This window comes from Siphateles boraxobius, unplaced genomic scaffold (genome assembly GCF_051911475.1).
Source record: "Siphateles boraxobius isolate OS27281-9 unplaced genomic scaffold, OSU_SipBor_1 5, whole genome shotgun sequence".
NCBI classification, from domain to species: Eukaryota; Metazoa; Chordata; class Actinopteri; order Cypriniformes; family Leuciscidae; genus Siphateles; species Siphateles boraxobius.
In genome coordinates this window covers 9599990-9625992 of record NW_027509141.1, presented here as the reverse complement: position 1 = coordinate 9625992, position 26003 = coordinate 9599990, and the positions used below count along the sequence as shown (strand labels likewise).

Genomic DNA, 26003 nt, shown 5'->3' with positions numbered 1-26003 from the left:
GAGCGATTGACATCTGCAGAGCAGCGGAGACTGCCAAAGCACAAATTCAAGCAATGAATACTACAACACAAGAAAGATCAATACATGCAGTTAACAAGACCAAAGACAAAGACAACCAGCATTGGAGACAAGGAAGAAAACCACAAGTCCAGAGTGACAACAAGAAAATAAAGGATCAAGTGTGCAGGAAATGTGGAAAGTCACATCAACCGAGGCTTTGCCCAGCATTTGGAGTCTCGTGCCGAAAATGTAGTAAGCTCAATCATTACGCAAAGATGTGTGAGTCCACAAAAGCAACGGATAAGATGAAAATGCATAATTTGAGCTCAGAAATAGACTCACTTTTCATTGGGATGGTGAACATGGACCACATAAGCACTAAAAGAGACAATTCCTGGTATGCAATCATAGTTGCTGGAAACATGTCTGTTAAGTTTAAGTTAGATACAGGAGCAGAAACAAATGTACTACCGCAGGCTGTGTACAAAGCACTGAAGAGAAAAGCCAGACGTGAAAAACGAATGAAAATGCAACTGAAACCGACAAAAACTGTGTTGGTGGTGTACGGTGGAGTTAAGCTCAAACCAGAAGGAACAATCTCACTGAAGTGCTACAATGCCCAAACCAAATCCAACCTGCAGTTGTATGTGTCAAACCACTGTGACACAGCTATCCTAGGCAAGGATGCATGTGAAGCATTAGGTCTGATAAAAAGGATGGACATTGACACGCTCGCAATCAAGTTTCCAACGACAAAAGAGGAGCTGCTAAAGCAACATGCAAGTGTCTTTGAAGGACTTGGTGAGTTCTCAGGTGAGCATCACATCCACATTGACCCTACAGTCAATCCTGTCATACATGGCTGCAGGAAAACACCACTGGCAGTTATGGATAGACTGAGAGACACGCTTGACGACCTGTTAAAAGTAGATGTTATTGAACAAGTGACTGTGCCAACAACATGGGTCAATAGACTTGTGATCACCGAAAAGAAAGACAAGAAAAAGCTGAGGGTTTGCCTAGACCCTACTGATTTAAATAAGGCTATTTTGAGACAGCATTACTCAATTCCCACAACAGATGAGGTGTTGTGCAAACTTGCTGGTAAGAAAATCTTCACAGTGCTGGATGAGAAGGATGGCTATTGGCAAATAAAGCTGGACAAGGAGTCGTCATTAATGTGCACTTTCAACACACCATGGGGGCGCTATAGGTTTAAGCACCTACCATTTGGGATCAAGTCGGCAAGTGAAGTTTTCCAGCAGAGCAACTGCGAGACATTTGGGGACATTGCGGGTGTTCATATAATTGCTGATGACATGATTATCGCTGCATCCACAGAAAAGGAACACGACGAAATACTGCAAAAAGTGATGACTAGAGCAAAGGAGGCTAACGTCAAATTCAACAAAGAAAAGATCCAATACAAGGTAAACAATGTCAAATACATGGGACATGTTGTGACCTCAGAGGGTGTTAAAGTGGACAATGCAAAAGTTAAGGCAATATTCGACATGCCATCACCCACAGACAAACCTGCACTGCAACGCATTCTTGGGATGGTCAAGTATCTCTCACAGTACATACCTGGAGAAGCGACAGCCACAGCGCCACTGAGACAACTGCTGAGAAAGGACAGTGTATGGCAATGGCAGCACGAACATGAGGAAGCTATAAAGAGCCTAAAAATGCGCTCGTAACAGCCCCTGTTCTTAAATTCTTCGACCCAAAGAAAGCTGTCGTGATACAAGCAGATGCATCCAAGGACGGTTTAGGCGCATGTCTAATGCAAGATGGACATCCTTTTGCCTATGCATCCAGAGCTCTAACAGACACAGAGAAAAACTATGCACAGATAGAGAAAGAGCTTCTGGCTATCGTGTTTTCAGTGAAACGCTTTCATCAGTATGCCTATGGAGTCACGGTTAATGTGCAGTCGGATCACAAAACTTTGGAAACGATCTTGAGAAAGCCACTGGGAACAGCTCCGTCCAGACTACAGCGGATGCTACTTCAGCTGCAACGCCACGACCTGAATGTAATCTACACGCCAGGTAAAGAGTTACTGATCGCAGACACACTCTCACGAGCAACGACACATGAGCAACAGAGCCAGTGTGACATTTTTGACGAAAAGTTGAGCTCAGAGACTGTGATACAATTACAGAATGAGACACAAAAGCACGTCATTTTACAAACGTTGCTGGTTTATAACACAGGCACGGATGGCCACATCATGGGAAACAAGTTGCCAAAAAGATGATACAGTACTGGCCCATTAGGCACTCAGTGTCAATAAGAGAAGGAATAATGTTTGCAGGTTTCTACCGAGTAAAATGAGGTCAGACAGTTTACAGAAGCTGCATGTGGCACACCAAGGTATGCAGCGCACCAAAGCTCTGGCCAGTGTACACTGGTATAGGCCAGGTATGACAAAAGACATTGAAAAAATGGTGGAGTCATGTGCAACTTGCCAGCAGTTCCAGCCATGCCACCAGAGGGAGCCGATGATCTCTCATGAAATCCCAGAGCTTCCTTGGCTGAAAGTAGGAGCTGACATATTTGAAATCAGTGGTCAGTCATTTCTTCTGGTTGTGGATTATTTATCCAAAATCAGTTGGAAGTGCAAAACATCAGAGACAAGACGGCACACACAGTTGTTAACAAGATGAAATCGGTATTTGCCAGAATGGGTATACCTAAAGAGATTGTGTGCGACCATGTGCCTTTGTAAGCCAAGAAATGAGACAGTTTGCCACAGCATGGGGAATTAAGCTCTCTCACTCCAGTCCAGGCTATGCGCAGTCAAATGGTCTGGCCGAGAGAACTGTGAAGACTGTTAAGTACCTGTTAAAGAAGGCCAAACAAACCTACACTGACCCACTGGTGGGACTGTTCACATGCAAACTAAACGAGGATGGCGTCCTGCTGTTGTCATGGCGACGCGTGCTGAACCACGATCCTACGACATACTGACATCATCCGGACAGCAGTACAGGTGAAACAGGAGACACCTGAGGAATACACCCAGCGACATGCAGGTATACACTGAACCGGATAATCTCGAGGATGATATTTCAGCTAAGCTTCATTGTACATCTTCCCTGCTAAAGATAAACTTTTGTTTGTTTTTATATTAGAAGAAAGGAGGATGTAGTATATAGTGCTGTGCATATATACTAATGTTAAATAGTGCCCGCTTGGAGGCGGAGGGATTTGGTGAAGAGCAGTGTGTGTTGTGAGGTTGGTTGTTGTAGGCTGTTGCCAGTGCTGCTGACATTAAAAGGAGTAAACGATCTACTCTGTGTCATCCTTCCTCTCACCAAGAAGCATGTTATAAAAGGGTAACAAAAAATAAGAATACTACAACAGGCTTGTCTTATTCATCTTATCTACTACTATACATTCATATTTTTAATGAAGTCAAAAGGTAAAGAACAAGCTTTAAAGAGTTCTTCAGTACTTCAGGGGTGGCATGTTGAAGCATCTCCTGGTCTGATCCAGAACCAGAGGTATAATGTTTTCCTCTTCTCTGACCTATATACTGTATTTTTCCCCTGAGGGTGAAGCCTCAACATGGTATTGACCACAAAATGAGAAGAACTTAAAAGCAAAATGGGTGTCTTATTTCACTAGACTTTAGATTGAATTTCTTACCAAAGGACAAAAAGCAGACTTGAAATGTGTCTGTGCTTGGGGACAAATTACAGTCGAAAGCAGCGCTTCATTAATAAGTGATGCGGTGTGAAGAATATTAATGGGAATATTGTTGGAAAAGAAATTAAGTATGGCTTAAAATAATTGCAACACAATTACAGTATCATCAGCCCTTTAACCATTAAAAATTCACAATCACTTTAGCCTAGAAAGAGAAATGAAGCCACCAAATTAATGTAATAAGTCAATTATAATAATAGAATTATGATAACTGGAGGCAATAGTCAGGATCTGGAGTCATTTTATGGTGATTAGATATAAAGAGGCTCTTTTGCCATCTTTCAGAATCTTTTCCTTCCGTTTTAGATTACATGTACGGAAAGATACACAGTTAAATCAAGAGCATTTCTCTTCTAAATCTATTCTTTCAACACAAATGCTGATTTGAGACTGTTAGATAAGGAAGCTGGGTTGATTTGACCCAGTTTGGGTTAATAATCATTCATAATCAGAAACTCAACGCATGCACACCGTGCAAGTTCTCTGAGTGTAAATACCACTTCAACTATTCTTGTTCACGGCCCTTATGACAGAAATAGAATAAAATAAATCTAAGTGGAGAGAGAACTTTGAAACTGCCTGCAGTAAGGATCATTCTTTTAAAACTTTTGTTTTTTTTATGTTGAGTTTTGTTGGAGTGTTCCCTCTCACTCGAGCTGGATCTGAAAAAGCAGGATCTGAATAAGCTGGAATGACGCTTTAGAGGAATGATTATAAATGGTTTAATCCTGTCAATTCACTATAATAAACAGATTATTCCTGAGTTTTGTGTTTATTACAGGGTTTTAGTCTGTGTGTTTCTTGGCAGTGTTTCTTGAGGCTTTGGCCATAGTGGGGCTATTTTCATTGATGCATCCGTGTGCAGTGTTTTAGTCGTTTTTAATGTTTATAATGTGAACCATGATGTGAATAAAGGCTTTTTAACTTTTTTGGAAATGAAGAAGTGCCCATGGATCTCTTTTTTTTCTAAAAATATGTTTGAAACCCAAACAAAGAGGACCTTCTGGGATAACTTCACAAGGTACCTCCAGCATGTAGCGTCCCAAGATGTTTTCCTTGATCTGTCAATGTGAGGAAATAATTTATTTCTATTTCTTCATTTTTGTCCTTTGTATATACCCCTGGTTCTTTCAGTTCATGGTCCATTCATTTTCAATGTTAAGGTTGGTTTACTTTACTCCTGCATGGTTGTTTTTAGTTTTGTTTAACTTTTTTCCCACCATTGAAGATTCTTTCTGACAATCCATGTTTTTGGGCTGTGAGCTGGCTGTTATATGGCAGGTACTTATTCTTCTGAAATAGCTCAGCATTTCCAGATCCAAAAAAATGCCAAGGAGATCTGCGTAAACCAGAGGGAGAGGATAGAAGTTGCTTACGCACAAGTAAGCTAACGTGATCATCTAACATTCAACAGTATTTAAATGCGTAACGTTACGGAAGGAGATGTCAAACCCACAAAGAGGTATACGACTGTGCAAGCTTTGATGGTGTTGTTGCACTCAGATCTACTCAATCAATGTTTTGATCATCATTCTGAAACCGATTCGGACAAAGTCTTTGACAAAAAAAGGCAGTTTTCTCAGCTTTTTGTTGGCATTTTTTCTATGAAACTTCAAGTGTTGATGAAAAAAGTTATTTGTGATATGTTGACTGTTTGCATATTCATACAACAAAATATTCTAGAGGCCATGAAAGTTTTGTGAATATAATCAAAAATGCTAGTGAAAACTTTTTTATGAAAAGACTGGTGGGGAAAGAGTTAATAAAGCATTTAGATTAATTTAGATCAATAAAGCATTTAGGTTACCTCAAATCTCTCCTTTGCCTGTAACAACCAGTGACCATGCTCTTGTGTTGGGCTTGGCGTAACAAAGCTCTTTATTTCAGTTAAGTCTTTAATTTAGGTAAATGGGTATAAACGTTAAACTTTAACTAGCTTCCCTATTTTAAGAACGTAATGCATATTTGCGTTGGATTGTGAATGTGCTCTGTGTAGCAAGATGCGTTTGTGTTCACATACTTTCTGCCAAAAGGCAATATCCTAAATGGGATGGGATCTTATAACTTTATTTATGACTCTTGATTCCAATACTGCTAAGATACTGAAATAAGTATACAATTCATAGTACATGCAAATATTGTGTAAAATAGTCCATGCTTAACTGGAAGGGTGCTTGGGACAATTTATATTAAACAAGCATATTCAACATTTCTCTCACTTTAGCCCTATTCGGATGGGACTAGTTTTCTAAACCACGTTTGACTTACAATTCTTTCCACTCGACGTCTGTGATTTCATGTACCGAATCGGACGGTACTAACATCTCTGTGTTTAATGAGAGGTGGGAGTGTGTGTTTTCTAGACGTGGCCGTTACAGAAGATCATATGTTGTGCTTGCATGCATTTGTTAATATTATTCTAATTGATTATAAAACACTATTTAAGTAAACTTCGCAAGTTTTTAGCAGCAGCTGTTCATAATAAACTTGCCTGAGTGAGCAGAGAAATATAGACAAGTAGGCCTATCTGACTCTACCAGAATCTAATATTAAAATAGGCAGTCTTCGCAGTTTCCGCGATTTGGCTCTATTTATTGATTGTGTACATTATTTTTTCATCGAATACCATCCATATTGAAATTACAGTTTTTTACAATCGCTATGACAATTTTTTCAATACTTTTAACAAATTTCCTAAACTCTTAACGCACCAACACACCTGCAACACACAATTGGCAAAACAGTTAATTTCATACTCAAAATCACACATTGTAAACTAAACTCCAACACTAATTTTCAAAATACAATAATACACTATCAACAATACACTATGTCTACCAAAACACTGCAAACATGTCTCAAAATCAAATAATTTCAAAACACTAACATATGTTCTCGTCCAACAGGAAGATTTAGTCAATCATAGCACAATGTCATAAAAACACTAACATCAGATGGCATTACAGAAACTGCCTTATTTTATATGTGTCAGGTCTGCCCATATACAACAGACAGTATATTACATAATTGTGTTGATTAAAACTGACAACTAATGAAAATCCCAAATTCAGTATCTCCGAAAATTAGAATATTACTTAAGACCAATACAAAAAAAGGATTTTTAGAAATGTTAGCCAACTGAAAAGTATGAACATGAAAAGTATGAGCATGTAGAGCACTCAATACTTAGTTGGGGCTCCTTTTGCCTGAATTACTGCATCAATGCAGCGTGGCATGTAGTCGATCAGTCTGTGGCACTGCTCAGGTGTTATGAGAGCCCAGGTTGCTCTGATAGTGGCCTTCAGCTCTTCTGCATTGTTGGGTCTGGCGTATCGCATCTTCCTCTTCACAATACCCCATAGATTTTCTATAGGGTTAAGGTCAGGCGAGTTTGCTGGCCAATTAAGAACAGGGATACCATGGTCCTTAAACCAGGTACTGGTAGCTTTGGCACTGTGTGCAGGTGCCAAGTCCTGTTGGAAAATTAAATCTGCATCTCCATAAAGTTGGTCAGCAGCAGGAAGTATGAAGTGCTCTAAAACTTCCTGGTAGACGGCTGCGTTGACTTTGGACCTCAGAAAACACAGTGGACCAACACTAGCAGATGACATGGCACCCCAAACCATCTCTGACTGTGGAAACTTTACACTGGACTGCAAGCAACATGGATTCTATGCCTCTCCTCTCTTCCTCCAGTCTCTGGGACCTGGATTTCCAAAGTAAATGCAAAATTTTCTTTCATCAGAGAACATAACTTTGGACCACTCAGCAGCAGTCCAGTCCTTTTTGTCTTTAGCCCAGGCGAGATGCTTCTGACGCTGTGTCTTGTTCAAGAGAGGCTCGACACAAGGAATGTGACAGCTGAAACCCATGTCTTGCATACGTCTGTGCGTGGTGGCTCTTGAAGCACTGACTCCAGCTGCAGTCCACTCTTTGTGAATCTTCCCCACATTTTTGAATGGGTTTTGTTTCACAATCCTCTCCAGGGTGCGGTTATCCTTACTGCTTGTACACTTTTTCTACCACATCTTTTCCTTCCCTTCACCTCTCTATTAATGTGCTTGGACACAGAGCTCTGTGAACAGCCAGCCTCTTTAGCAATGACCTTTTGTGTCTTGCCCTCCTTGTGCAAGATGTCAATGGTCGTCTTTTGGACAGCTGTCAAGTCAGCAGTCTTCCCCATGATTGTGTAGCCTACAGAACTAGACTGAGAGACCATTTAAAGGCCTTTGCAGGTGTTTTGAGTTAATTAGCTGATTAGAGTGTGGCACCGGGTGTTTTCAATACTGAACCTTTTCACGATATTCTAATTTTTTGAGATACTGATTTTGGGGTTTTCATTAGTTGTCAGTTATAATCAAATATATCAGTCTGTGTATAATGAATGAATATAATACCCAAATTCCACTTTTTGAATGTAATTACTGAAATAAATCACCTTTTTGATGATATTCTAATTATATCACCAGCACCTGTATTTGTGATTCAATTCACAATATAAACAGCCGTTTACCTTGCACTACATAGCACTACATCCGTTTACCTTGACGGATGTAGTGCTAACTGTGTTAAGAGTTTAGGAAATTTGTTAAAAGTATTGAAAAAATTGTCATAGCGATTGTAAAAGACTGTGAATGAAAACATGCCTAAGATTGGTGTGGAAATGGTAGCTCAGGTACGTCAAAAACACATGAGTAGAAGCAATAGAATCAACAATCACAGACATTCGCATTTGGACAGGATTAGATATCTCAGAGGACCGTTGAGTTTGGTGAAAAACAGTAGGTAATTTGCCCTAGGAATTTTCACAAAGGTTGTTTTGAGAAAAACACTGACCTGGCAGATTCAGACGGGATTAAAATCACAAAGTATGTCTGTGAAACATGAATTTCTCTAACGTCCCCCAGAACACTAGTCCCGTCTGAAGGGGTTTTGTCCACCATCTTGGATTTATATTTTTCAACTAAGCCCGTTACAGTGCTTTCTGTTTTAACCATAAACATTATATGGAAAGCTGCCTTTTTTGGCCCAAAAAAAAAATATGGTAACACTTTAAGGTAAGGGTACATGAATTATCATAAATCCATGCATGAATTCTGCATTCATTCATGCATTAATATCTCATGAATCATCAGGAACTAACACAAGTTCAACATTTTTCATTCATGACTTCATGGATGAACAACACCTTAATTAAAACATTAACTAAGATGAGCACATCATCATGAGTTATGATTTATTACGCATGATCATGATGTTTTCTTTGTTCACAGTTATGCCACCATTAATAGCACATTGTTCATCAGTGTTTCAAAGGACTAGTCACCACTTTAGTTGAGGGGCCACACACATGATGAAGTCATTGATAGATAATGCTTAGTTAATGACTACTGTATTTGAATGTCAACAGAATTTGTGTGCTATGAGTTGCGATTGGTCCTTTTGGGGTCTGTCCAATACAGTAGTCATCATTAACTAAGCATTATCTACCAATGACTTCATCATGTGTGTGGCCCCTCAACTAAAGTGGTGACTAGGTCACTGACCTAGACAAAGAACAAAGAAAACATAATGATCATGCGTAATAAATCATAATTCATGATGATGTGCTCATCTTAGTTAATGTTTTAATTAAGGCGTTGTTCATCCATGAAATCATGAATGAAAAACGTTGAACTTGTGTTAGTTCCTGATGATTCATGGGATATTAATGCATGAATGAATGCAGAATTAATGCATGAATTTATACATGAATTCATGATAATTCATGTACCCTTACCGTAAAGTGTTACCAAAAATATTTATCAGGGTATCTAGTTTTTGGATTTGAAATGCTCTCTATGTAGCAGTTTTGGAGCGGAGTACATCTCTATTATCATATGTGATGGCAAGATTAACTCTGAGTCAAAAGCAACTAAAATCTGTCTTCAAACACATCCTCGCCATTAGCCCTCTGACAGCAGTATAATGTTTTTTAAATGTGTAAATGACTGCCTTATCCCCATCTGCACATCTATAGACAGTGATATCACAGATTCAACAAGAAATCCAAGAGTTATCGAAAAAAAAAATCTGTACTTTGTTGTATATAGAGATCAAAAACAAGTAAATATATTAACTGCTGAAGCTAAAAATGATTTTACAAAACTTTTATGACTCAAACCCATTAGCACCACAGACAGATAACAATTTTATTGACATTTTAGCCTATGATTTTCTAATCATGTATCACCTAGAGGCCAAAGTGCAAACACATAGACACATTTTCTTTTAAATAACTTGCCTTGGGAACCTACCCCCCCATCCCCCACCCCAGGGAACTCGATTTCAACCGAGGGCCGACAGGTACAACCTGCACCGGGGCCCCACATACTCAAGCCTCGGCACTGCATGAAGCTATGCTTGTTTTTGTTTTTTTGTTTTTTTTTTGCATATATTTCTGGGTATTGCTCAATAATTAACTTGGTTAAAAAAATTTAAATGTATTTTTCACATATTAAACTTTTTGTGTTCGACACTTCTTAAGAAAAACCATAATAAACTTAGTAGCGAAGATGCCAACACGAATGAGTCATTATTTTAAAAATGATATCTATCATTGTCAAATTTCCCTAAGAATGCCACATACATTTAAAGGGGTGGTAAAATGCCCTTTTCACAAGATGTAAAATAAATCTCTGATGTCCCCAGAGTGTGTGTGTGTGTGTGTGTTTTAGCACAAAATACCCCACAGATATTTTTATAGCGTGTTAAAGCTGTCAGTTTTTGAGGGTTAGCAAAACGCACCGTTTTGTGCCTGGCCCTTTAAATGCAAATGAGCTGCCTCAGAGGGCGGGGTTTCAAGAGCTCATGTGTGTTAGCAGCTGCCATTACCTCACGCAGACACACTAAAATTACAGAAAATGTTCTGCCGTTAATGTTAAAACAGAGTCAGACAAATATGGAGAGACTCAAGAAGAAGTGACATCATGTAGAATGCAACAGGACGTCTCTGAATGGTTAGGTGATGAATTTATGTTGCTGATGTGGAGTTAACTTTCTTCAATTAGCATATTCTGTCATGATAATCTATAAATCGCTCGTATAGACCCCTTTACAGTTGGTAAACATGACGTTAGTTTGCAAGTTTTGTTAGCTTGTTTTTTAACAATGACTGGAGAAAATTGATTTTATCTTAATGTGCAAGGTCACTCACTGTCCAGGACCGCAATTGTTATTTGCAAAAGTTAATTTTAACGGACGGAACCAGATTGCCTGACCCGTACACGCTCACTCAATGGATGGACGATCTGACAGGATTAACGTTAAAGCTAGGCTAAGGGCATTTAAATCTTTAGATGCCTATAACTATGTGCTGAATGGTCATGTAAAAGACTTACGTGTACGATCCGCAGTTCTGCCTAGCCAGCGCCAAGAAGACGACAATGTGAAGAGTGACATTACGGAGCAATTTTAATGATGTTAATATTTTCTAGAAATAAAAATTCAAGATACAGCATATTCATTTTTCATTGATTCTAGCACCCGACAACACAACAAAATGACATTCAATAATAATAATACAAATTTAAGCTCCTTATTATGTAGCCAAATCTGTGCTGGTTTGTATTGGCCGCCTCCAGTTTTCACTTTGTTCTCTTTCAAGCTTCTCCTTCCGCATATTCCTTAGAAGCCCTATTACATTACGCCAGCCCCAATTGGCTGGAAGACCTGACGTAGTGTCTGGGAGTGGCTACCCCACCCCTCAGTATAAGCTGAGCAACACAACGTCATCACGACATTAAAAAACCTCTTCTCGCTTCACACCAGAAGCCTAGAAGCCTACAAACTTTATACGAACTTTCGGACGAATTACTGGCCACCACGCCATTTTTTCGCCTGACTCCTTCTATTAGCATTCCAGCCGATTGCAAGGATTGTTCGACGCTATGATGGCTGCAGCAATGCAGACTAGGCTAGTGAGGGAGATTCCGTGCGACTCTGTTCCTTCGGGAATAAAATTTCATGCAAGGACACACACCAGGTCTGCTCTGCATGTCTCGGCTGAAACATGCTCAATTGGCGATCGAGAATCCCGGCACATGTGAACACTGCGCACGCTTCACCATGAAGAGCCTTCGTCGCAGACTAGCACGCCAAGCTAGCCTGTCGGGCCAGGTTCCCTTTATGACACCTAGCCCCGTGCCAGCTGCCACTCCGCAGGTATCCACTCCTGTAGAACTGCCCACCACGGCAGCCCTATCCTGGAGTGAGCAGCTCGACGTGTGCATGCCTCTTCCCAGTCTGCTCAGCACGGACGAGGAAGCTTCTCTCTTTCTTCTTTCTGACGAAGAGGAAGACTTCGAGGACTCTCCATTCCTCTCCCGGACTGCGCATCCAGCACAGCTCCTCGCTGCGGCGGGACCCACGGAAGAGGCGGGTGGGGCACCATTCTCCCCGCTTCTCAGTGTTGATCTGCAAGATGTGTGCAAACGAGCTGCAGGGAAACTAAATATTCCGTGGCCGACCGTGGTAGCAGAGACTGCAAAGTCTCGTTATGAGGGAAAGAGGCTGCCGAGTGCAAAACAGGCAGCACGACAGCTCCTTCCTGTTTTCCCAGAGCTACTGGAGGAGGTCACGGTTACATGGAAGGACAAGCCGTTCACCAGCAAGATGCCCGTGCAGGGTGGCTCCGTTCTTGATGTGGAGGGGATGAAAAAGGAAGGCCTTCGCCGAATGCTCCCCATGGAGCCATTAGTTGCCATGCAGCTGCAACCTAAGCGCATGGCGGCTGCAAATCCGACGTTGCCATCTAAAGCTGACCGTTTCCAGTCGAGTATGACGGAACAAGCTTATAAAGCAGTCGCACTCTCTGTCAGGGCTATGAATGCGATCTCTCTGCTGACCGCATACCAAGCGGAGCTGCAGGACGAAGTGTCTACCATGCCAGGCAGACACACTGGGAAGAGATCTGTGTCGTCACGGATATCTCTCTGCGTCTTCAGAGATGCGCGGTTCAAGCCGCCGGGAAAGCCATGGCCACAATGGTTATCCAGGAGAGGGGACGATGGCTTAATCTGGCTAATCTCTCTGACAGGGAAAAAGAAGCCATCCTGGACGCAACGGTCGTTGCAGAGGGCATTTTTGGCTCAGCTCTGACACTGATGCAAAAAAGATGCAAAGACAAAAAAGAGGGATGATGAGGCCTTGCAACTCTGTATGCCCAGAAAGATGCAGACTGCACCACCTCCGCCACCCCGACAGACCTTCGCACAAGCCACGGCCCGCCCACCCCCCAACTTTCGCATTCCGAAACGGCAGAGACCTAACGTGAATGCAGCGGGTCAGAGTTGAGGACAGGAACAGAGAACTGCCTGGCCGAGGAAGAACTATCTGCCTGCAGCAGCTCATACGGCCCAGCCAGCTCCTCAACCTCATCCCCATCTTCAGGGAGCGAGGAGGAAGAAGAAGACTGTTTTACAGGGTTTTCCCCAGGGAAGGGAGACAACAGCCCCCCAGTTCGCTAGCACCCGACCCTCAGTCGTTCAGCATTCGTCGAGTCACGAGTGCCACTGTTCACAGATGTTCTGTGGGGAAAACAGAGCCCGGTTGGGCCAGGGGAAGCAGAGCGGTGAAAAGGAAAAGACACGGTGCAGTGGTGCACACCAACCCACTAGTCACAAGCATTTTTCATGTTCAAAATTCAATAAAGTTTTCACTGTACCCCCAGAAAATGTTGCAAAACACAATGCCCCAAAAAATGTTGCAAAACATATTCACAGAACACATAACATCACCTCGGGGAACTATCGTTCCCTTAGAGGTGATGAGCCATTCAGACTCTGTCCAAGCGCAGTGCTCACGCATGCGCAGTACAGACCACAAACTCGTTTTCGACTCAGCCACAAGATGGCACCAGAACGCTGCAGATAAACAATTGGCGAGAGTGCACACAGTCCCGCTGGGTATTAAAGACAATACAATTCGGGTACAGACTGCAGTTCGCCACATCCCCCCCGCATTTGAAAGGGATAATTCATTCACAGGTGAGGGGAGAGTTAAAGCACGTTCTTCAGGAAGAGATTTGCTCCCTGTTGGAAAAAAGGGTGATAAGAGTGGTCCCACCCGAACAAAGCCACAGTGGGTTTTACTCGAGATACTTTCTCGTTCCAAAGAAAGGAACTCATGCCCTTCATCCCATATTAGATCTACGTGCACTGAACAAATACTTAAGAAAGTATAAGTTCAGAATGCTCACTCATTCTACACTCCTAAAACTGGTGCGCCCAGGCGATTGGTTTACATCAATCGACCTGAAAGACGCATATTTTCACATAAAGATATACCCACCCCACAGGAAATTCCTAAGGTTTGCTTTCCTCTAAGTAACATATGAATACCTAGTCCTGCCATTTGGCATGTCTCTCAGCCCGAGAGTATTCATAAAGTGTACAGAAGCGGCTCTGACCCCGCTCAGGGAAAAAGGCATTCGTCACGCTACTTACATAGACGACTGGCTGGTGACAGCTCAGACAGAACGAGAAGTGAGAGATCACACAATCATGCTTCTGCAACACATACAAAAACTGGCTTTAAAACTGAACACCGAAAAAAGTGTTTTGATTCCTGCACAGTCTATAACATATCTGGGGCTGTCACTGGACTCAGTGACCTTCAGAGCGCGACTGTCAGACGGCAGGGTGGAAAAAATCACCCGATGTCTGGCCGAATTTCAGAGGGGGAAAAATGTGTCCTTCCGCACATGCCCCAGGCTACTGGGACTGATGGCCTCAGCCCTAATAGTTATTTCCTTAGGCAGACTGTTTATGAGAGAATTTCAGCGCTGGGTAGCGTCTCTGAGGTTGGACCCATTAAGGCACTCCCGAAGGAGAGTGAGAGTGACGTCAGAGGCAGCCTTAGCACTGCGCCAGTGGAAACAACCACCTTTCTGGTTCAGGGGGTTCCCATGGGCGTGGTTCAAGCCAGAAAAGTCATAACGACGGACGCGTCATTGTCCGGTTGGGGGGGCATTTACGAGGGCAGGATAGTGAACGGAAGATGGGGTCATCATCTGACCAATCTTCACATAAACTATCTGGAAATGCTGGCCGTTTTTCTGACGTTGAAACATTTTCTCCCTTTTCTGAAAGGACATCATGCTCTCGTGAGAACGGACAACACCACTGTTGTGGCTTATATAAATCGACAGGGAGGCCTTAGATCACTTCCCTTGCACATGCTGGCACGCAAACTGATTTTGTGGAGCAATGCCAATCTTTCATCCCTGAGAGCGACGCACGGGGAGTGGAAATTGAACAGGCAGGTGGTCGAACAGATCTGGGAAATATATGGCAGGGCGACAGTGGACTTGTATGCGTCCCACGACAATGCACAGTGTCCTCTGTTTTTCTCCCTGAAAGATCAGAATGCGCCTCTGGGGATAGACGTGCTGGCACACGATTGGCCCCGCACTCTACTTTATGCGTTCCCTGCGATAGCGTTAATATCTCCAACACTCTACAGAGTGAGGGAGAAGGGACTAAAACTGGTACTAATAGCTCCGAGGTGGCCAGGGAAATACTGGCTGCTGGAGATCATACGTATGCTGTACAAAGACCCGTGGTCTCTCCCGTTACGCAGAGACCAACTGTCACAAGCAGGGGGGGAGATCTTTCATCCCCACCCAGAACGCTTGGCACTATGGGCCTGGCCAGTGAGTGGATACAACTGGTCTTTCTGACAGTGTTATTAGAACCATACAGAATGCTAGAGCTTCGTCGACTAGGTCTCTCCATGAATGCAAATGGGGCGTGTTTGAGCGCTGGTGCGCGGCTAAGCGCAAGATTCCATTTCAGTGCTCAGTGGCAGTCATTCTATCATTTCTAGAGGGTTTGATAGACCAAGGGAAGGTGTTTTCAACCATAAAAGTCTATTTGGCCACTATTTCTGCTTGTCACATAGGTTTTGATAATAAAACCGCTGGGCAGCATCCTTTAGTATGCAGGTTCATGAAGGGCGCATGTCGCGCCTTGCCAGTTTCAAAGCCGCTTTCCCCTTCATGGGATTTGGCACTGGTTCTTGATGCTCTCTCTATGTCCCCATTTGAACCACTGGACAAGATTGATCTAAAGATATTGTCGTATAAGCGTGTAAGTGAGATTCACGCACTTTCAGTGCATTCAGCATGTACTCAGTTCATGCCCGGGGACGCAGGGGTAGCTCTGAAGCCTAATCCTGCATTTATGCCCAAAATAGTTAATTCTATAACTCCTTTTGAGTTAAGAGCTTTCTATCCACCACATTCAACTTCGTGGGCTCTCTTCAAAGTAGTAATGATACAGGATATTTGTTAAGCGGCGAGTTGGTCCTCGCCGCATACATTTGCTAGGTTTTATAAACTGGATGTTACAGCTCAAACTTTAGCACATGCAGTATTGAGCGTTGGAGTTGAGTCATGACTCGTCCAGCCCTGGAGGCGGTGCTGTGGTTGGCAGGAAACTTCGAGGCAGGCTATCTGGCAATACGGGAGTTAGGATATCCCATAGTGAGACACCGAAACGTATGCTTGAAAGAGAACAATAGGTTACTTGCGTAACCCCGGTTCTCTGATAGCATTAAGTGAGGTGTCTCACCACATCACCCTCCTTGCTGTGTGAAGCGAGGAAGAGGTGTGCTTGTTTTGAATGTCGTGATGACGTTTTGTTGCTCCTCTTATACTGAGGGGTGGGGTAGCCACTCCCAGGCACTACATCAGGTCTGCCAGGCAATTGGGGCTGCCGTAATGTAATAGGGCTTCTGAGGAATACGCGGAAGGGGCATATCCCATAGTGAGACACCTCACTTAATGCTATCAGAGAACCGGGGTTACGCAAGTAACCTATTGTTTTGCATCCAGCTAGTGCCGTGACGTAATTGTGACGTCGGTGCAAAAGGGGTCTATAGGAACTGTTGTGAGATGCACACAGAGTGACTTTTTATTGCATGTGAAAAGAAGGATGCTAAAGTTTGAGCTGACTCACAAATGTACTCTTCAACAACTTTTCCTCTTTTCTACATGGACTGCGTGTCCCGGGGGAGGGGTTGATGTACATTTTAGGGTTGCTGATTTCACTAACCTGGGAGGAGTTAGAAAAGTGAAATCGTGTTTTACCAGCCCTTTAAATAAAGGTCCAAAAGTTATAAAGCTATAAACCATCTACTCTTTCTTATTATAAAAATCAAAATAATTGCTGCTTCAATTCTTTCACACTTGTTTGAATCATGGTAAGAAGCCTTTCCAAAAAAGTGTGGACAACTGTTTACAAACCTTTAATGTTGATAACCATTGATGCAAGAAAAGATGGAGAAAGACAAAATCACATAAATCTTGCACAACCTATCAACAGATTCCACAGCTAAATTAACTGACTATTAAACTTAATAAACTGGTTGCTGTTTTCAACTAATTACAATGAAACAGGCTTTCAAGCTTCAAAACAGGATGCAGAACCAACATAAAAGTATTATAAAATTAGGTAATAAGACTTGTGCACTATATTCCAAGACTTCTGAATATGATGGCTTTGTGCACAGCACCAAAAATCACCAGAATTGTGCAATTGCACCATAATACATTACTAATGTTCACTCTAAACACTTCCATGTATAAGAGAATCATCACAAGCACAAGCAGATGATACCCCGAGGAATCAGAGTATCCGGATAACACACAAGGATGTCAAGCAGATCCACATACTTAGTAAAGTGTTATGTGGAGGACACAAATGTCGTAAAACTCCCAAACCTTGATAGTATTAATATCTGGAAAAGTAAATGCTTCAATAAACAAAAACAGAGCTGTGAGTCATTTTACACCTACTTCTGACTCTCTGTGATTCAGTGCTATTCAAAACTCAATGCCAAACAATCAGAGTTTACTGTCCATACGCTGCCTTACCATCAGATATTTTTAATGCAACATCTCATGGCCACGTTGTGCATAACTTGTGCTTTCATTTTAAGGAAATCACTGTGTGGGTGACTGGTGGAAATGTTGCTTAATCAAAAGGGGTTTAAATGAAATGTACTGTATATATATGAAATCAGCATGTTGTACACACACGTACACACAACTGTCCTACACACCTGTCCTATACATATTTATAGGACAGGTGTGTGTACGTGTGTGTACAACATGCTGATTTCACTTTTTTGTGTTGGGGAGACCAGGGGCCTGTTATCACAATTTCCAGTGAATATTTCTAACGGTTTATTTTATTCCATGAAAAAATACATTAAACACGCACTGAAAGTTCTGACGGGGCATGTAATCACACTTTATGGGTGGGTTGACACATTTAGAACATGCTGACACTGATTAGAGAATAAAACTTTGTTAGTTGAAAAAATTTAAATGACATCTAAAAAGCAATACTGTCTGTATTTGTAATATGCTTTTATAATGCATTTTCTGCTAAATTTAAACCAGATCTGAAACATTTTAGTAAAAAACTGACACAAAAAACAACAACTGCAAACAAAATAATTAAACCATAGTTTGGCTAACAAAAAAATTGATATTAATGATTTATATACAATTACAATATTCTAAAAGTTTGACAACTTATCAATATCAAGGTGTCATCTTGCCCCAACTGGACATCTGTGAGCAAACTCTAATCCTGAGAACAGTTCTTACTGATTTGAGCTGGGAGATTTATCTAAATTAATAATTAAATGAAAAAAATATATTGTTCAAAAATATGATGATATTCGAATTTCAACTTCATTCTTTTAGAAAGAATAGAATTCACAAAAAAATAATATGTAATTAAATTGTTTTATAGCAAACATTTTTGTAATGAAATGTTTCATTGAAAACCTCACAGTCACTGAGATATTGACAACTATCACATGGGGAAGTTGTCATTTCACATGAGGAAGCTCTTCTAATGCTCTTACAAAGTGACATTTGACACATTTAAAGTACGAATTACCGTTTGTTAAAAGAAGATGGCCAAGACATTCTCGCTTTTTTCAGCCCTGGGCGGTGCTGCTCAGTGGCTTTGTTACACAGGTACCGCTCGTTGTCGGAGTGGTACCGCTGTTTGATTCGGATGTGGGTTCGGGGCTGCCTCCAAAGATGCTTCGGCGGTTTGGCCAAACCAGCACCTTCCCTGCTCAGCGCCGAGCACTCCATCAGTGCAGAAGTTCAGCTCCGTGTCTACTGTCCAAAGTCAGGGATTTTTAATTGTCGAAGTTTGCAGTGTCTTATAGTTCCTTAACGTCAGAAGAGCTGTCCAGCATTCAATGCTGCTGAAACCGAGAACCGCTCGCCCGTTACGGTCAAGTTTATAAATTATACGCAAATTAAACTCTCAGTAGGCTATATTAAAACAGCGTGTTTGCAGAAGCAAAGCTCTTTCAAGTTTACATTTGCTCAGTCACTATCCGCATCGTTCAGAAGCAATAAAGGTGGTACAGAGGGAGACGGAGTGAAAGTGAGACATATGGCCGTCTCACAGCAAACAAAAAAGCGGAACGTCCAGCGTCGCGGCACATATGCAGCTTGTATCCGGCTGAAGTGAACGAGAGAGTGCGCGCTGAGGCGGATATAAAGATCATGCAGAGCGACGCGATACAGTGACGCCCAGTGTGCATTACATCACCAGGTGCTTTACACACTCCCAAACTGAGTACACACACACACACACACACACACACACACACACACACACACACACACACACACAGACAGACAGGGTGTGTGTGTTTACAGTTTACAAGTTTTACAATTTTACAGAGACTTTAAGTAGCTTAAAATTATATGGTCAGAATTGTACTAAAGAGAGAGCATAATGCAAGAGAAAAATGTTGCGAAAGAGAGAAAAACGCTGTTTTGTGACTTTTTTATATAGGCTAGATTTATTTTCCGGCTCAACAATTACGAAAATGACATTTTTTGGCTTATTGAAAATAAGGGTTGAATTCAAATTGTGGAGACACTATGCAACACACTGATGTGTATTAAACTTTCTAGTAATGTGACTGCATTTAATAATTGGGTTCTCATTTAGTGTATGGAGTGTGTTGCAACTTCTAGGAGTTTTTCCATGGCTTTTAGCTGGACCATGTGGGTCATTCACTGCTTTAAGCTGATTAAGAGTATTGAACAGCCAGTGGGACCACAATCAACCTGATAGACCTTGATCGATCTGGTTAGAGCTGGTAGACCACTTTCCAGTAACAAACCAGCTGCTATGTTCCAAAAACAAGCTTGACCACCTTATAAGCTGATATGACATGTTGTTTTTTCCCCCAGCAGGAACAAAACTAATCTGACAAGCTGTGGCAGCACAAAAGCTTTATAAGGTGTTCCAATACAAAATTAGCACACAAAAAATACTCTTTTGTTATATGCTCACCAGAAAGTTAAATATATCATGTTGGTGTGTTCTATAACATGCTGAATGTCTTGAACTTCTGTCTCTGTATTCATATGATCTTATTCCAAGTCATTGTGCCCTTTCACCAGATCAGTAAACAGAGTAGAAGCACCCAGGAGTTGTTCCCACCCTCTGCTCAAATCTCCATGACCTTTCTTTCATTTGCTTTCCCATGTCATTTTAACTAACAAGTAACTACATTAGATGGAGAAGAGGAAAGACATTAGAAGTAACAGTGCCACTTCAAAAAATCTGCCTGTATTGTAGCTACATCCCTTCATGTCATATAATACCTGTCAGATTAGATCTTTGTATGTTTTCGGTATGACGTTTAACACAAACACACTCACTGTGGTGCACACCAAGCCAGTATAGAAATACAATAAGCATTATGATTGAACTGAGTCACATTTTGCTCACAGTGTCAGTAACTGCACACTCAGTGTCCATTATGGAAACCTCTCTACATGTGTGACAGCAGTAATCTGTGTTTAATTTTTGAGGATCTATACTGATCTGAGTTCTATAGAAGAGTAGCTATGATCACATCAGATAGCATATTGCACACTTTTATCAGACACCTAAATCTACAGTACTTGGCTGACTCACTCTTTTTGGGCATCCGCGCAGGCCAGGGCTGATTTATAAAGTGCTTCAAGGTCCTTTAATTTCTTTGCATCCAGGGTTGAGTGTCTGCGGGCCACAGGGGGAAGCAGCAGTGGCCCAGAAAACCTGCGGCGAATGGCATTGTTGGTTTTGGACTGAAGCTCCAGTGGGTTGGAGACCAGGGAGTATCTTCGTCTCTGAGCAAAACATAATCAATATTCAATAATCAATAAGTCAACTAAGCTGTTTTACAGTACTAGATTGAAGTGCAAAAATAACAGCTGTTATGGAGAATTTTTTTTTGTCATTTACCTAGGTAAAAACACATACCATATTTTCCATGTCTACAGCTCACAGTAGGACAACTTCAGAACCACATCTTGATGATACTGTTAATTATCCATGAGTGAACTGCCAACACAAATGTAAAAATAAATGAACAAGAATAAACAGGCAATTATTTTATGAAGTATATCATATATAAAAATCTATAACTCTGCCTGGCTGCGCTAAACTCAATGCCTCTACTCCAGGGAGTGGTGGGTGGTTGTCAGGGTATTGCTATGCAGTTGCTAAGGTTTTCTGAAAGGTGTTTTTTTTTAGCACAGCCATACTGCTTATATGGTTGCTAGGGAGTTCCCTATCAGGGAACTCGAGCTGCGTGACAACGCTTTGGGAACGCCCCTGCGTGAGTGCGTCATGAAGCACGTATGAAATCAGTCCAATGGCGAGACGTAACGTCATAGGCGGGTGATGTCATCGACCAGGAAACTATATAAGCACCTTCAGCAAGCGCTCTGTGTGTGAATATATCAGTCTGTGTCTCAAAGTGTTTTTGTCTGTCCTTAGAAATTTCTAGGCAGAAGTTTTTCACATATAAAAAAACTATAAAGAGACGATATATATATATATATATATATATATATATATATATATATATATATATATATAATATGGCGAGCGAACAGCAGTTCAGAAAGTGTGTTCATCCCTGCCCACGTTATATCACGGGTGGGGACACTCACGATCTGTGTGTTGTTTGTATGGGAGTGCAGCATGCCCAGTCAGCTCTCGAGGGAGCTGGTTGCGAGCCCCTAGCAAGACTGGGCCGAGGCGCGACGCTCTCAGACGAGGTCTTCCAGGGGCAAGGCCGATCTGAGGACGGTTATTGTCGCCAGGAAGGCTTCGTCGAAGAAGAAGCCCTGACGCCAGAAACGTCAGGGTACTGAGGGTGGTCCCCACCAAGAGAGAAAGGTGTTCGCTGCAGTACACAGCGGCCGTTCTCTCTCGGTGCCCTTTAGGGGCCCGTTCTGCCAACCCTGCCTGCGTGCCGGGGCGTAGACGGTCCCAGTGAGCGCTTTCCCGAGGGACGCTCGCCCGCTCTGAGGAGCGGTTTAGAGTGGTCAGACCAGTTGTTCCCTGCCGGTGCGCCTTTACATGGCACTGTGTCTGCCACTCAAAATATTCCAGAGGCCAGTCTCGAGAGACTGGTACCCTTAGTAGAATTTTTGGCAGAGTGGAAAAGCCTTCCAAATGTATCTCATTGGGTCCTGCAGACTATCGAGAAGGGGTACGCGATTCAGTTCAGATCACGCCCGCCTCGCTTCAGAGGGGTTCTGCCCACAGTGGTGGGCCCCGAGCAGGCTCTGGTTATGGAACAGGACGTGAAAACTCTCCTGCTGAAGGAGGCTATAGAACGAGTTCTTCCTCCCAGCAGAGAGTTGGGTTATTACAGCCGATATTTCATCGTTCCAAAGAACGATGGGGGGTTGCGTCCAATTTTAGATCTGCGCCTGTTAAATCGATCTGTAGGGAAGCTCAAATTCAAAATGCTTACTCTCAAGCAGATGATGTCACAGATCAGGTCCGAGGACTGGTTTGTCACGATAGATCTAAAGGACGCGTACTTCCACATTTCCATCCTTCCACAACACAGGAAGTTCCTGAGGTTCGCTTTCGGGGGCGAAGCGTACCAATATCGGGTTCTTCCGTTCGGCCTAGCACTGTCTCCCCGAACTTTCACGAAATGTATGGATGCAGCTCTGGCTCCGGTGCGACTCCAGGGCATCCGCATTTTAAACTATATCGACGATTGTTTGATTCTGGCTCAATCGGAGCATCAGGCGATTCGGCATCGAGATGTCGTTCTCGCCCATATCAAAAAGTTGGGGTTGAGGCTCAACGCCAAGAAGAGTGTGCTTTCTCCAGTACAGAGGACCACTTTTCTGGGCGTGGTTTGGGATTCGACGACGATGCAGGCACGTCTGTCTCCTGCTCGTATAGCTTCCATTCTCTTAGCCGTCAAACAGGCAAAGCTAGGCCAGTCACTCACTGTAAAAGAATATCAGAGGATACTGGGTCTGATGGCAGCAGCGTCCAACGTTATACCTTGCGGCCTGCTGTACATGAGACCACTGCAGTGGTGGCTCAGGACCAAGGGGTTCTCCCCGAGGGGAAACCCGCTCCGCAAGATCAGGGTCACGCGACGGTGTCTCCGTGCTCTGGTTATGTGGAAAGAACCTTGGTTCGTGTCCCTAGGTCCTGTGTTGGGGGATCCGTGTCGTCGTGTAACACTAACGACGGATGCCTCTCTCACAGGCTGGGGGGCGATCATGAGTGGTCGCTCGGCCCAGGGTCTGTGGCAGGACCATCATCTTCATTGGCACATAAATTGTCTAGAAATGATGGCGGTGTTTCAGGCTCTGAAACACTTCCTCCCAGACCTGAGAGGTCACCTTGTTCTTGTCCGGTCAGACAACACATCGGTGGTCTCTTATATAAACCATCAGGGTGGTCTGCGTTCGCGCCCGTTATACAAGCTGGCTCGCCAGATCCTTCTATGGTCCCAGGGGAAGCTTCTTTCACTGAGGGCGATTTATATCCCGGGGTATTTGAATCAGAGGGTAGACATCCTGTCGAGGCAGGGGCTGAGGCCCGGGGAGTGGAGACTCCACCCCGAGGTGGTGGAGCTCCTATGGAAACATTTCGGTTGTGCCGAGGTAGACCTATTTGCATCCAGGGAAACATCACACTGCCAACTGTGGTTTTCCCTAAGTCCTCCAGCCCCTCTGGGGTTGGACGCGATGGTACAGGAGTGGCGAGGTCACGCCTGTACGCATTTCCCCCTATTGCTCTGCTCCCAGGAGTTCTGGAGAGGGTTCCCCGGTACGGGTTCAGTCTACTGTTGGTAGCCCCGTACTGGCCGGCCCGAGTTTGTTTGCGGACCTAATTTCTCTCCTCGACGGCTCTCCTCTGGAGATTCCGATGAAGAGGGACCTTTTCTCTCAGGCGAGCGGGTCGATACTTCACCCCCGCCCAGATCTATGGAGGTTGCGGGCTTGGCCTCTGAGGGGGCCCAGCTCATAGAATCTGGTCTCTCGACTGAGGTCGTGGAGACCATCCTCCACTCCAGAGCTCCGGCCACTAGGAAATTATTTGCCTTGAGGTGGAAAATGTTCACCTCTTGGTGTGGAGAACACCAGCTGGACCCAGTTAACTGCCCGGTGGGTGCAGTGCTGGAATTCCTTCAGGAGCGTTTCTCCACAGGGTTATCCCACTCCACACTGAAGGTGTATGTGGCGGCCTTATCTGCTTACCACGTCCCTTTGAGTGGTGCTTCGCTCGGGAGACACCCACTTGTAACCCGTTTCCTTCGTGGCATTCTGAGGCTGAGGCCAGCAGTTCGCACGAGGGTGCCGACCTGGGACCTGGCGGTTGTTCTAGAAGGTCTCTCTCTAGCACCGTTCGAGCCCATTGAAGAAGTTTCGGAGAAATTCCTCACTCTTAAAACTATCTTTCTTCTGGCTATATCTTCATTAAAAAGAATAGGAGATATCCAAGCTCTGTCGGTCTCTCCCTCGTGCTTGGAATTTGCACCAGGCATGGTGAAGGCTTTCCTCCTCCCTAGGCCAGGATACGTTCCCAAGGTACCAACCAATGTGGTCAGGCCTATTGTACTGCAGGCTTTCTGTCCTCCTCCATTTCTGACGTCGGACCAAGATAAACTAATTCTGCTTTGCCCTGTTAGGGCCCTAGATGCGTACGTCCACAGAGCTGCCCTGTGGAGAAAGAGTGAACTGCTATTCGTTTGCTTTGGACCCCCTAAGAAGGGCTGTCCAGTATCTAAGCAGAGGTTGAGCAAGTGGGTGGTCGAGGCCATCTCACTTGCCTATGAGTCTGCCGGTCAGCCTTCTCCTTTGGCTGTCCGGGCTCATTCAACCAGGAGTATGGCTGCCTCTAAGGCTATCCTGTCAGGGCTATCAATCCAGGATGTTTGTGATGCGGCAGGCTGGTCCTCACCGCACACATTCGTGAAGTTTTATCATCTCGACTTCAGCTCCACTCCAGGGCAGGTGCTTTCGTCTGAATGTGCGCTCTGACTTCACACGACGGACACCTGCTCGTATGGCGACGTTGGTATTAGCGTTCCCAAAGTGTTGTCACGCAGCTCGAGTTCCCTGATAGGGAACGTCTCTGGTTACGTATGTCTATGCCATACAAAATCTTCATTTTAACTGCCATTCTTTTAAAGGTAGGATTTTTCAGAGAGGCTAGTAATAGCAAGCTTGCTTTGAAAGCATGAGATCTCACTCTTCCTTTAGAGCGCTTCAAGCCCACGCCTCTTTCAAAACACACAAACGCGCACAGCAGAGTTTGCAAAGTGTCACGAGGCGAGAGACTGTGTTAAACTACCTCATGTCTCAACATCACAACAATAATGAATTTAGACAACTTACAGAGCTCTTACTTGTACCACCTGTCTGCTGCAGATTTATTTCGGCATTGATAGTGTTGGCATAGAAACGCATAAATCCGAGTCTGAGGATGTGAACAGCACCGTACCATCTGGTAATCTCGATTATGACATGGCGTGAATGCAGCATAAACTCGTTGTTTTGGTTCAGGAGGAGCTGTAAAAGACAGCTGCTGTCTGTTTTGACGGGCTCGGTGAATGTCTATAATTCTGGATAGCTTCACAGAACGAGCTGAGCACGTGTGATGTCTGCGTGAGCAGGGTGCTTTGAGGTATGGAAATATACATGTTGACATACAGTACAACTCGGACCGAATGCAATGATTGGATCAAAAAAAATGTTTGGTTCCGAGACTTCCACAGAAGATATATGTACATGTAAAAATATTTAAGACAACTTCTATTATTGATTGCTATCAGGATGTGTAGAGAGTTGAAACTCTTTTTCATCCAATCATTGCATTCGGTCCGAATTGTACTGTATGTCAACATGTGTATTTCCAGACCTCCATTCACCCTGCTCA

At 43.3% G+C, this 26003-nt stretch overlaps 1 protein-coding gene across 3 annotated transcripts in view; it reads right to left on the bottom strand.

Annotated features, from left to right (window-relative positions):
* pde4cb (phosphodiesterase 4C, cAMP-specific b) overlaps positions 1 to 21137 on the bottom strand; it is a 106181-nt gene extending 85044 nt beyond the window's left edge. Inside the window, exons 1-2 of one of the 3 annotated variants that reach the window (XM_077202725.1) lie at positions 21057 to 21137; positions 20730 to 20923 (exon numbers count right to left, since the gene is read on the bottom strand). In XM_077202725.1, coding sequence (XP_077058840.1) covers positions 20730 to 20923; positions 21057 to 21068 — 206 coding nt within the window. In that variant the 5' untranslated portion in view covers positions 21069 to 21137. Of the gene's footprint in view, positions 1 to 18671; positions 19265 to 20729; positions 20924 to 21056 lie in introns of those variants that run through there. The other 2 variants (XM_077202726.1, XM_077202736.1) reach the window with 2 other exon arrangements.
* Between the last annotated feature and the right edge of the window lie 4866 nt (positions 21138 to 26003).